Consider the following 12,498-nt stretch of genomic DNA (forward strand, 5'->3'; position numbering starts at 1 on the left):
GCATCCCCCGAATCCTGCCCCAAGCCCTCCGTTATCCACGCCAGGCGTCTGAGGATGTCCGACCCCCACGCTACCTCGATGCTGATATTTCTCTCCCCAAAACCTCTACGTCTAGAAACCTGCAGGTAGGTTTGAGTCCTAGAGTAGTTAAGAAAACATGTTTGTTTCCAGCTTCCTCTAATGCTAAGCAGCATTCGAACCCCATTTCCCAAACAAAAATAGCTCCTCTCGTGCTTTGAACTTAAGTTGGCTTGGAGAATAATCACAGAGAGCTAAACTCAGCTCCTGTGGCCACACAAAGCCACGCCGGGGCTGTAATTAGCTCAAAGCGCTCCAGCTTTCAGGTAGAAGGAGAAGAAAGGGTTTTATTTCTCACCTGAGATGGGGTCATGCTCCGGGAAGGCAACCCGATCGGCGAGGCACCCGGGAACTGAGGATGCCCGAGCTGTGCCGCCGTATGGTAATTCCTCATGTCGCCGTACACAGACCGATAATCGTGAAAGGAGCTCCCCGCGGGGTGCATGATCTGCACCCCGTGCGGTACCACCACCGGCTGCGTCAAAGGCAGTCCAGGCAGCTGGCTGCCGGAGGGGACGCTGAGGAGCCGGGGCTCGCTGTGAGGAGAGTGTGCCATCTTGCCTTCGGAGGATTTGGGCGTCTCTTTTCCAGGTTGCGGGGTCTTACTGACGGGGGGAGTTTTCACAGCCCCTTCAGGCGTTCGGGATTGTCTCGTTTCCGAGTGGTGCTCGCCCACGGCGGCCATGTGCGGGTGCATGATCATCCTCACGTCCCGGGGGACGTTGTACTGGTCCAGCCGGATGCTGGTGGGGTGCATGCGGTAATCCGGCTGCATCACCAGCACGTCCGACTGAACCGGGGCTGGCCCCCTGCACACCGTGGTGTGGTGGTAATGCATCTCCTCCTCGGGGGCATGCTGAGAGGAGAGAGGAGGCATGACTATGTCTCGTATCGGAGCTGGCTGGGGCGTGCTGGACCGCTGAGGTTTGATCTCTATCTGGGGTTGCAGAGCGGCTCTGGGGGAATGGAGCGCTTCCGGGCGGATGCCGTAAGGGATGCCGGAGAGAGGAGGGGTGTTCATCCTCACCTCGCCTTGGGACAGATGGCCCAGGGACACAGTCTGCGTTACGCTGTGAGGGGGCATGATAACAGATTGCTCGGGATGCATGCTGGATATGTACTGAGGAACGGGAATTCCCGGTGCCAGCATGACCGGGGTACTGCTCGATAGAGCCGGAGACGAGGTACTGCCGGGATGACAAGCCCGGGGGAACGGCGACGGCGAGTGCCCACTAGTACGGGGCGAGTGCGGCTCCTGTTTGGTGACCCCCAAGTGGGAAATAGCCCGGTCGGTCGGGGTGCTGGGTCCCGAGCTGACGTGGTTTGCTTCCGAATGCATTTTCCCAGAGAGGGAAGGGTGGTGGGGACTGACTCCAGGACTCAAGTTGGAGGGTTGCAGAGTCTTGGTCTCCACTTTGAGAGCAGCCGGATCGGACAGTTTTTTGTTCACAACCATCTGGTTGTGGACGAGTACGGGTGGAGTGTTTACAGTCTGAGTGAGGACTTTACCGGGCTGAGACGCTGGAGTCTGAACAGAAAGGTGGGACGAGTCGGACTTCTCCAGCGCAGTGCGCTCTTGTTTAACGGAGGAGATGACGGGCGACGTATTGTAAGCTTGTGTCCCTAGTACCAAAGAAGAATGGGTGGAAACAGTCCCGTAGCCCGCCGAGGTCTGGGAGCCTTTTGGCGTCGGCTGAGATGGTGTGATAGGTTCCTGTTTAATCTGAGACTTGGACACCGACTGCTGAAACTCTATGTCGACGGCGCTGGCTGGGGGAATCTGGCTGATCTTGGCACTAATTCGCTGAGGGCCTTCTGTCTTCTGTCCCGAGTAACTCAGAAGGACTACGCCTTCCGAGGTGTTCACCCGCAGCCCCGGACTGGACCCAGTCTCTACAGGCCTCTCCTCAATAATAGACATCGATCCTGGATGAAACCGGCTGTTATCATTTGTGCTTGACCTCTGCTTAAATTTCGGCGAGGGGGCGTTGACGAGACACGTCTGGGTTTGGGGAGCTTGCTTCACCAAGGTGATCCTCGGAGCCTCCTCCAGATCCATGCTGTGGGGCATCCTGCTTATGACAGAAGTGGCTTTGGGAGCAATCACGGTGCTTATCTTTTCCTTCTCGCTGAACACGGGGGCTTCGGCCACCGGTGGGTCCAAGGCGTTGGTGACGGGAACTGCCGGCTTCTCCTCCGAAACCGGCTTTATGGCCTCCACTGCGGGGTGGAGGGGTGCCTCCTCCAAACGAGGCGCGCTCACCGGCTCGGCGTGCGTCGTCGTCACGTGCGTGGAGGTTATGCTCGTCGCTGAGACATACTTGGGCTCCATGAGTATCTTCCTCAAAGTGCTGGAATTTGTATCGATATCCGACGCCTTCGTGTCTGGTGGGAGAGCGGGTGGGGGCGTGGAACGGGCACGGGGTTCCTCGTGCCTTACCATCCACTCCGGCACCTTGGCAGTGCCAGAGTGAAGGGGGACGATGGTGGCGGGCACCGGGGTGGGCAGTTTGGCTGCCACCGCTGCCGAAGGGACGGTGGGAAGGGCTGCATTTGGGGCGCTGGGCGGCGTGATGGGGGTGTTCTCCATGGGCGACCGTATCTTGAACCCGCTCTGACTCCCCTCGTCGAGGGTAACCGGCGGGGCCGGCAGGTCCAGGGGAGTCGGAGCGGGCGCTTTCGGAGAGGTGCCGCTCTCAGCAACGGCTTCATGCACAGCCGCAACGTCAGCAGCTGCAGCCTTGCTGGCATCGGAAGCGCTTGGCTCCATGGACGCCTGAGCTATGGTTTTAGTTTGCTTTTCCTCCTTCGAGGCTTCTTCGGGCTTCGTCTTTACTTCGTTGGCGGGGGGCGACTTGCTCGGCACCCTCTCCGGCTCGAAGGCGTTGACTTCAGTGGCGTCGCCCTTTCTGCCCGTGCTCCTTTTGCGTCTCTGCCGTGTGGTTTTCTGACGGCCCTTTTCCTTCCGAGCAACTTCAGCCTCCTGCAAGGTCTCGGCCTCCTGCGCAGAGTTGGAAGATTCGCTGAAGCTGACTTCGGCCTCCTTGCTCTCCGTCTCTACCGCCGGCGGGGCAGAGCTGGGAACCGGCTGCACCGCGGGCTCGACAGCAGCCTCAGTTTCTAGGATATTATTCACTGCCTGATCAGTTTCAGGCTCCATCTCCTCCCGAGGTGACGGTAACACCAAAGGCTCCGTGGGGATTTCAGCTTCCGATTCAGCGGGATACGTCGGGGGTGCAGGAAAGCTTTCCGTCTCTCCAGAAATATCATTGATGATGGAGCCGATGGCCGCTGCCAGCTCTGTTTCACTAGCCTGATGCGCGGGTTTATCTCCTTCCTCCTCCTGACGAACTTCGGGCACGTCTGCCGTTGGGTCTTTGTAGGCAGCAATTGACGGAGGAGTTTCGGTGAGTTTTGCAATGTTCTCCACGGCCTGCTCGAGTTCGATCTGTTTGGCTAACTGGGCAGCTTCGGGGGACTGCTTTGGCTCCCGTATCACCTCTTTTTCCGTTTCTGGGAATGAATCTTCTACCTCATTCTTAGCAAAATGGGGTGGCAAGATGTCCTCTTTTGGGGGGCTCTTCATTTTGGCCGGCGACACCGCCACCGGCTCTGCCTCCTCATCAGTCGGCCGCAAGGCGCCCTTGACTTCGTCCACGTTGAGGCGTATTTCTACGTTTTTGAGACACACGGATGCTTTATCTACGACAGTTTTGGTATTTTTATACCTTCCCCTTTTGGATTTTGTAACCTTTTCCGGCACCGGTTTCTTCTCAGTGATCTCAACCGTGGGGATTTCTAGCTGGTTTTTCTCCACATCCAGTTCTTTCCTATCACGTTTCTGCTCGCTCGCTGCCGGCTCTTTCTCAGTGCCTTTGGCTTTATTGCCGTTGTCACCGATGCTCGATTCCTGACTGCTTCTTTCAGCAGCATCTTCGGATTCAGCCGAGGTATCGGCTTTCGGTTCGTTCTTCCCTTTCTTCCCCTGTTGGCTGGTAGCAGCTGATGAGTGACTGTGTGTTAGCTTCTGGGATCTAGGCGATCTCCAACCTTCTGCAGGCTTAGGAGCTTCCACAGCGTCTTTAGTTTCAGCCTCCTCCACCTCTTGCTGTACCGGTTCTGTCTTTATTGGAGAGATGTCCTCCTCCGGCTTACGGCGGGTTTTCGGAGGTCTTCCCCTCCTCGGGGTCGTAGGAACAGTTGTCACCGTTTCCTGCGGTTCCTTTTCCCCTCTCTTCCTGGTGGATCTAGTGACCTCCACGGAGTCCTTCACCGGAGACGGGCCCTCATTGTCCCCCGTGGTAGCGTAGACTGACCTTACGTTTCTGCGCCTAGTCCGGCCTATTGGCAAGCTTGGCTCCACGTTTTCCGGCTCTGCAGCAGAACTAGGGGATTTAGCAGCATTCCTCGAAACCTTCTCCGCCTCCACTTTCAATTCAGAAAGCTTCTGCGTCTCCCCACGAGGAGAGCTCGACCTTTTGAGTTTTTCACGGTCAATTCTTTCACTCTTCCTCGTGACGGGCTTTTCTGTGACGTTAGCTGCTGCCGATTGCACGGGAGTCTTGGAGCGTTTACTCTTGTAGGACTTCTTGTCTTTTACAACAACCGGAGGTTCGACTTCCATATCGTTGTCGGAAACGGGCGGCAGGACCTCAGCAGCCACCTCCACCTTTTGACTCGCACTAGCATCAGCGTTGGCAGAAGGCGGAGGATTTTCTTCTTTAGGCTCGGCAGCCTCATCGGACTTCTGAACTAGCTTGGGCGGAGGTGGAACCAACTGGGCAGCTTCAGGTTCTGGATCTACACTGATGTCCACCTGGGGAAACGAAGCTCCGGGAGTAGGAGGCTTGGTATCCAAGTATGAAGGATGCTCTGTTGCCACAGTGTCTTCCTCCGGTGCCAGGGTTGTAGCGACAACTTCTTTACTAGCTTCTATGACTGGCGGGGGCTCGGTTTGCTCGGGTGGTTCAATTTTGACAGGAGCAGCAAGTTCAGGAAAAGGTTTTTGCTCCTCTGCTGTAGAAGCAGGTTCAGATGGTTTTTCTTCTTTTACAGAAGCTGTTTCCACCACCACCTTCTCATTCGCTACCTTCTCGGAAGCCACCGGTGCTGGTTCCTGTGGTAGGACAGCAACCGAAGAGGGACCCACTACTGAGGAAGTTTTATGTTCTGGCTCTTTAGTATCAGGAACCGCTTCTGGTGTTTTCGGCCGGTTTTCTTTGTCTTCCTGTTTTTCCACTTCTTTTGGTTTCTGATCTTTCTCTTTTTCTTTCTGCTGCATTCGCGTCAGTTCAATAAATCTGCTGTGGAAGAGAACCACCGGTTCTTGCACCAAATCAGCCGCGCTGTTAGTCCCATCAGAGGAAGACTGTCTCCCGTACAACCTACCAGAAATGAAGTCCAGATCATCGTCTTTTCTCTCTAAATGCTGCAGGCGCTTGGAGTCCTGTTCAAAGATTGAGCTATGCAAAAACCGAGAAGCAAACAGTTCCTGTCTCTCTTGTTCCTCCTCTTTATGATCTTCTTTCTTATCGTCTAGTTTCCCACCTTCTGAATCAGTCCTGATTTTTTTCTTTTTCATATACCAAGACGGAATAGGTCTCGGAGCCGAGTCAACCTTCTCTTTGTCTTTATTGTTTCTAAAACTAGCAAATCGTGAATCCCAATCTAGAAAGGACCAGTTTTCTTCTCTGGATGAAGAGAGAGATTTGGCTCTTTCAAGCAAGGCCTTTGTGTCTGGTGTGATTGTCTTGTCCAATGCGAAAGAGTAAAATTTGTTTCTTTCTAAGGAACTTGACAGTCTTTCCTCTCTTTCACGTAACTTCTCTTCTCTGTCCCTTAATAAAAAAGACAACCTGGAACTCTCTAACAAGGACGAGGCTTTTGGGGAATGGGGCTTGTTTTCACTGTCGTCATCTGAATCTGAAGGCACCTCCCCAGGTTCCAGGTCTCGGACAGACCGCTTGCGTATGCTGTCTCTTTTGACGATGCTGCTCGGGAAGCTGATATCAACTCGACCAGGCTCCTGCTTCACTTGTGTTTCCCACCTACTCGAGTCATCTTCAGAACTCAGCACGGATAGTTTTATTTTAGCCATTTCTGCCATCTGCTCCCTTCTGCTGGAATCGTAAGGATTAAATTTCAGCGAGTCCTCCCTCACAGTCATGTTGGAGTACGAAAGACCCTTCTCTTCTATTTTCGGTGACTCTTTGGTTTCCTTTAGCGGCATTAGCCTCGGAGAATCGAGCGTGTCATCATCTTCGTGGAAAGGGAAGTGTCTGATACTAGGGGAACAGGATGTCCTTTCTGAGTCCTCACTCACCTGACGAGAACTTCTGTAGTTTCTTTCTCTTTTAGTGCTAATTTCAAAGTCAAACTGGTCAGTCTTTTTCCTTTTACTTGGTGGAGAGTCATCGGTGACGTCTTGCGGAGGTTTTCCCACCTCGTGGACCAAGCTCCGTCTTTCGTATTCATCCACATCTTTCTTTGGGCTGCCAAACTTCTCAGACTTTGCAATCTCCATTTCCAGCTGCTGTTTTAACCTGCGACTTTGCTCCATTTGTTTCCTGTAGCTCTGCGTGTGGTCAATGTCAATGCCAATTTTCTCCTCCGTATCAGTTGACTGAGGTTTCTCTTGGCCAAGTTTATGGTCAGGTGCGTCTTCAGGAAGACCAGAGTAATTCTTCCTCGCGTCCTCTCTCTCTGTTCCTTGGTCGTCGAGTAGCTGTACCTGTTTATGCTGGGGCTTTACTGGGTTCGATTTTTTAGAAGAGAGTTCCTGAACTTCCACCGGTTCATCGGCTGCCTCCATCAGCCTCGCCTGCAGATCTAGGGTGGGACGCATGCCAATCCCACCAACGTTAAGAGTCTCCTGAATTTCTTTGGGACTAGTAACAGGAATAAGTCTTTCCAGTTTGAGTTTTTTAGATTCCCTTTTAAGCATCTCCTTCCTCAGGGGTTTTCTCTCCAATTCTCCTTCCCTTAACATTGTCGCTTCTCTAGACGAAGCCGTTGCATCAAGCTGCTTTTTCAAAACCACGCGTGCATCCTCCTCATCTTGGCTACTTCTTTTTACTTCCAGTTTTTGCCGGTCAGGCTTCAGATTTGCATCGGCAAAACGTCTTTTACGAGCCTCCAACTTGTCTAAATCTACCGCGTTGGCCCCCTCGGAAGTTTGCTCCGTCTTCAAGTGCTTTTTGGGTTTCAGTTTTCCCTCCTTATCCACCACTTCTACGTGACTGGCAAGGGCTTTCTCTTTTTGCACCTTGGTTCTGACAGGTTCCAGTTTAGGCTGCTCAGACTTGGTTTGCTCAGCTTGAGATGTCTGGGTTTTTTGTTCAAGGAGCGGGGATTTCATAGTGTCATTATCAAGCTTCGCTCTCAGTTTCTCCAAAGCGGGCTGATCAATAACTTTGCCTTCCTTTTCTTTTACTCGGGTCAACACCACACAGGGCATTAATTCCAGGCGGTTTTTAGCTGTCCCTTCCTTGTCACCTCTCTCTTTGCTTTGTTTACTATTGCCCTTCACTTTTTCGGGGCTGGGCTCTCTCTCGTTCTCTTGATCTGTTTCAGAAGACTGCGAGCTGGGCGAATGGATTTTTGCTTTTCTTTTTTGCTTATCGGTTTTTTCCTTTTCTAGTTTTTCCGGCTTTTCCTTTCTCACCAAGCGCTTTTCCTTGTCGACTCTCTCCTGGTCGAAAGCACGCTCTTTCTCTGTTTTTTCGTTTTTTGCATAACGTTCCACGCGGGCTTTGTCAAGCTTGTCGTATCGTGGAGGAGACAAAGAGCTGCAGCTGCCGCTGCGATCCGATGACCTGCTGTAAATCCTCCTCTCCGAATCGCTCTGCAGCCTTTCCGATTGCGAGGGAGACGCTCCAGGGCTCTGCGGACGCCTGGAATGCGTTGGACTCTGGCTCCGTTCAATTGGTCTCCGTTCATGGTCTCTGTCCCGATCGGATTCAAACCGTTCCCGTTCCCTCTCCCTCTCCCGTTGCCTGTAACTGTACTCCCTTATGTCCTGCTCATAGGGATCGCCTCTGTAATCCCTGTACTCGCGGGGGTCGTCGTAGTATCGTGGGTCATAGTAGTCTCCTTGGTAGGGATCCCACTCTGCGTAGAATTCCCTGCCTCGAGCCGGATATTCTCGCCGAGGATCTTCAGGATACGTCCCCGGGGTCCGAACAGTCTCGTAGTAAGTACGATCAGGGGCGTATTCGTAAGATCCTCTTCGCTCGTCTCTGCTAAATATAAGAATAAACAGGTAAGTTCTCCTTCTCAACCAACATACTGCATTACCATGTTCTTTGCTATGCAGGGGAATCATTTTATAATTTCTTTACGTGCGCATCAAGGCGACTGTACACAGCTGCCTACAGGGATTTAACAACAACGCATCGGTGCGCAGTGGATGAAGTGCTTTTTTAGTTTATCAAATACCACATGCAGTGAATTGGTCATTTTGCAATAGCTCTGCCAAGTATCTTTTCACCACCCTCACTGCTTCAGGCTTGCCCAATTTAAATATTGCATTAAATTTAAGGTAAAACCCACACAGCACCCACGCGCAGTCTGTCACAGTGAAGCCCACCCCACCTCACGAACCTGAAACCTAGCGCTGAAAACATGAGTCAAGTCAAAACTCAAGGCTCCCCATCTCACGAACGTAAAACCTAACGCTGAAAACATGAGTCAAGTCAAAACTCAAGGCTGGAACCTCTCCGTTACTAAGCACTGAAGTGGTAATAAGACTTCTTTAAAAATGCTAAACCCTGTAACCGATCATTTAATTCCAAAATTGGCTCTTTCGCTGCATGTGACATGCTGACGTTGCCTATTTACAGACCCAGTCAATAAAAAAAAAAAATCAGGTTGTTTATGAGAGCAGGTGAATTCATGGGAAGTATTCAGCAAAATAAGTCAAGCAATTAGTGTTATTATCTCAATAGTTCCAAACAGCAAAAATAAGCCATTTGTAAGACTGAACACACCTCTTTGGCGGAGGGGTGGCCTAGAACTGGCGCTCCAGTTCTCCACCATTACAGCGTGTTTTGCACGCTCTATTTCACGTAGGTTTATTTGGCTTCACAATTTCTGTTAAAAGTTGACAGGTTCCACATTTTATGAAATGGACGACATTGGAAAAAAAAAAACCCCACAAAGAAACAAAACACGGAAGATAAAACCCTCATTCTGCAAGTGAAGTGGGACACTGTGGGAGGCAGCTGTGAAGTTAAAAAAATTAATCACAGGTTTTGTTTGGGGTTTTTTTTGTAGGGTTTTTTTCCTTTGGTTCCTATTTAGACTGGCTACAACCACAACCTTAGAGAAGCTGGTTAGTGGAGATCATTGCCAAGAGGAGCGCGGAGGAGGAGCAGAAGATGCAGAACTCGCTCAATCACTCCGTGATTCATTATTCTAAGCGTCTCCTACTGGCTATGCGAGCATAATGGCAGAAAAAGGAAAAAACAAGACCAACGTGTACCCAAGTGTCACGTTGTTCCAGAAATCACTGTTCTACTCAGAACTATTTCACGGCGAAGCCAAGCCCAGCTGACTCCCGTGCGTTAAAAGACATCCGATAATGCACTTCGCTTTTTTTGAATGTGGTGTAGTTCAGAGGAAATTATTACTGACTGCTTGCAGGAACATCGCAACAGCTGTCAAGGACTGGGGAACGCACACGTTTATTTCCATTATGCAAATCCCGATTGCCAATTTCCAAACCCTCTTCGCTTTTAAATCTGGCAATTTTGCATATATGTCAGACCGATCTATTTTGCTGCAAAACAACCCACTGAACTTCTCTAGCGCCCAGGTACCATCAGCGTCACGCTGGGCTTATTCATAGCTAAAGCAGAACCCTAACAATTAAGCCAGCCTTTGAGGGTAATAAAAATGCACCCCCACAAAAAGAAAATGCTTCCTTTTCCAGCCTTCACTGTAGTCGTTAGTAATAAAACCAGAGAAGTTTATCCAGGAAAAAAAAAAAAAGGCACAAAATGCAGAGTGCTTCAGCCAGGGTCTGCAGAGGTTACGTGGCCGTGCCGGGGGGGGGCACCAAGCCTTTGCAGCATGTCCAAAATGGCCAAACACCGTCACGACAGATGCTGCAGAAGGACGACAACACAGAACAGATTTTTCGTGTCAAATAACTAAAAAAAAAAAAATAATAAAATTGCAGCCTCACTTGTGTTTTATTATTTTATCAAGTTAATAAACTAAACTGTTGAAAAGGGGTAGGTGAAAGACCAAATTTTACTCTCTGCTCAGCAGATGCGCGGCAGCAGTTTATCAGACTATGTATACATACACTCGTCAACATACACATTTCTCTTGAGGGCACTGGACGGCATTACAGCTAAGCTATTCTTTGCATTCCTAAGAAATGATGAATGACTCACGACTGTGTCCTGGTGACCCATCACAGTAACCGGATACCAAAATATATAGATCACGCAGACAGCCAAGCCCTCCCCCTAAGTACGAATTTCAGTAACCGACTACACTTCGGATGTGTGACATCCTGTCTGCTTTCATCTGCAATGCTGAAGGCTGACCACCTGAATTTGTTAAAAAAAAAAAAAAAAAAAAAATCGAAAATGTAAAAGACATTAAAAATAGGCTAAAATGTTGCTGCTAAAAATAAGGATAAAGTTGAGAGGAAGAAAACCAAGTGTTTGTTTAATAATTACGGCCCGAAGAAAGTTTAAATGCACTTAAGACGAGGCTGGAAAAGTAAAAGACTGGAAAAAAGATATTGATACATGCCTTCTTTCTGCCAGCATTTCATAAAAGTCTCTGATATCTTGACCCGTTTTCTCCATGGAATGATAAAATGCCAACTGACTTTCTCGATTTGCAAAGTCCACCTGAAAAATAAAGGGGAAATCATGTTCAGTGAGAGCAACATCCCATTGTGACAACATTTCACTGCTGCAGCCTGAAGATGGGAGCGGAACTGAAAATGGGGATGATAACATTTAACACCACCAGCAAAAAAAAAAAAAAAAAACAAGTCAAACGCTTCTCGGGACCGGCCCTACGCATCCCCAGGAATAAAAACCTCTCTCTCTCAACTCCGTGGAGCTGCGTGGAGCCGTACAACCACCTCCTTCCCGGGGTATGTTGTTGTAGCTGCAAGACCAGAGGCTTCTGTTCCGTAAATCAGCAGGAAAAATACACATCGTTATCGTAGTATTGACGTCTCTCATACTACGATTCCAATTCCAGTTCCAAAGTCCCTTTTATCTCAACGCGGTGCTACAGCAGGTCAGGATTATTAATCTGTTTCAGACTCCACGTTATTTGCCCGGGGTTATACGCAAAGGCAAGAGCAGGGACAGGCAAGGAACCAAGCCTCACGAATTGCAGCTCCCTGTTCTAGCTACTCGAAAACTGATGTTTTCTAGCCGAGGGTGACAATATTAAGAAGCTAATGGCACAGCTGATGCAAAAAAGGAAGGATTGGAATGGATTTATCTACGTATATGCCGCGTAATGCAGTATATTTTTAACATTCTAGTTCCCTCTTTTTTTATTTAAAAAAAAAAAAAAATCAGCCTAGACACTTGTATAACCACAGCAGTGGAGCACAGACGCACACGCGTGAAGGGTGTTGCTTATTTTGAAGTTGCTAAGTAGCGACACCCACAAAAGAGAAGATACGAAACTTTTAAATGACCACACATTTAATTGCACAGAAAGGCTCTTTATAGTCAACCAACACGCTCCAAAACTGCAGTGTATCCAACTCCTAACCCCGAGGGGTGCGGAGTCGCTAGGTTAATACACCAGATGAGAGATCATGCTTGAAATCATTACCCGCTCTTTAAGAGAGAAGAAAGGAGGAGGAGGAAGATAATTCAGAGGGTTGGCTGACGCCTCCCGTCCCAAATTAGCGGAACCCATGGGACAGTCGTAACAGGTATTACCACATTCACCCAAATCCAAGACATCCCTGCAAATGTTAAGTGTTGTTCCAGGGGAAAAGTACTTTCTATCTGGTTTTGAGAGTAGTGTTTTTAATTTTTATTGGGTTTTCTTTAATCTGTTCGAAGGAAGGAGCTGCCATCGCAAGAGCAGATTGCACCGTGGGCTGCCGTACCCCACTTTTTTACGGCGCGCGAGCCACCGCAGATCGCCTCGGCCAGGTCAAGAGCCTGGACATCAGCACGGAGCAGCTGAAATGCAGCCGTGTGTCATCCAGGAGGAACTCACAGCCTCGGATTTCACTTTTCTAATACGAAAACAGACCAAAGTTTGCCTTGGATTTGGGTAAATGAGGTAGTAACACGGACACCAACACTCAGGAGCTCAGAGAGACAAGTTCAGTGAAACAAACGGCAGAATACTGGAAAAGGCTTTATAAGTAAGGGTTCAAGATCCCCTAACATCTTGATAAGCCGAGTATAAAAAAATATT

General features: G+C 49.8%; 1 protein-coding gene across 4 annotated transcripts in view; it reads right to left on the bottom strand.

Moving 5' to 3' along the window:
* Positions 1 to 12,498, bottom strand: part of SPEN (spen family transcriptional repressor) — a 68,097-nt gene that overhangs the window by 4,388 nt on the left and 51,211 nt on the right. For 2 of the 4 annotated variants that reach the window (XM_054222635.1, XM_054222633.1), the window contains 2 exons: positions 10,846 to 10,946; positions 377 to 8,315 (listed from right to left, as the gene is read on the bottom strand). In XM_054222635.1, the coding sequence (XP_054078610.1) occupies positions 377 to 8,315; positions 10,846 to 10,946 (8,040 nt within the window). Of the gene's footprint in view, positions 1 to 376; positions 8,319 to 10,845; positions 10,947 to 12,498 lie in introns of all 4 variants that reach the window. The other 2 variants (XM_054222634.1, XM_054222632.1) reach the window with 1 other exon arrangement.

This window comes from Rissa tridactyla, chromosome 16 (assembly GCF_028500815.1).
Source record: "Rissa tridactyla isolate bRisTri1 chromosome 16, bRisTri1.patW.cur.20221130, whole genome shotgun sequence".
Lineage (NCBI taxonomy): Eukaryota > Metazoa > Chordata > Aves > Charadriiformes > Laridae > Rissa > Rissa tridactyla.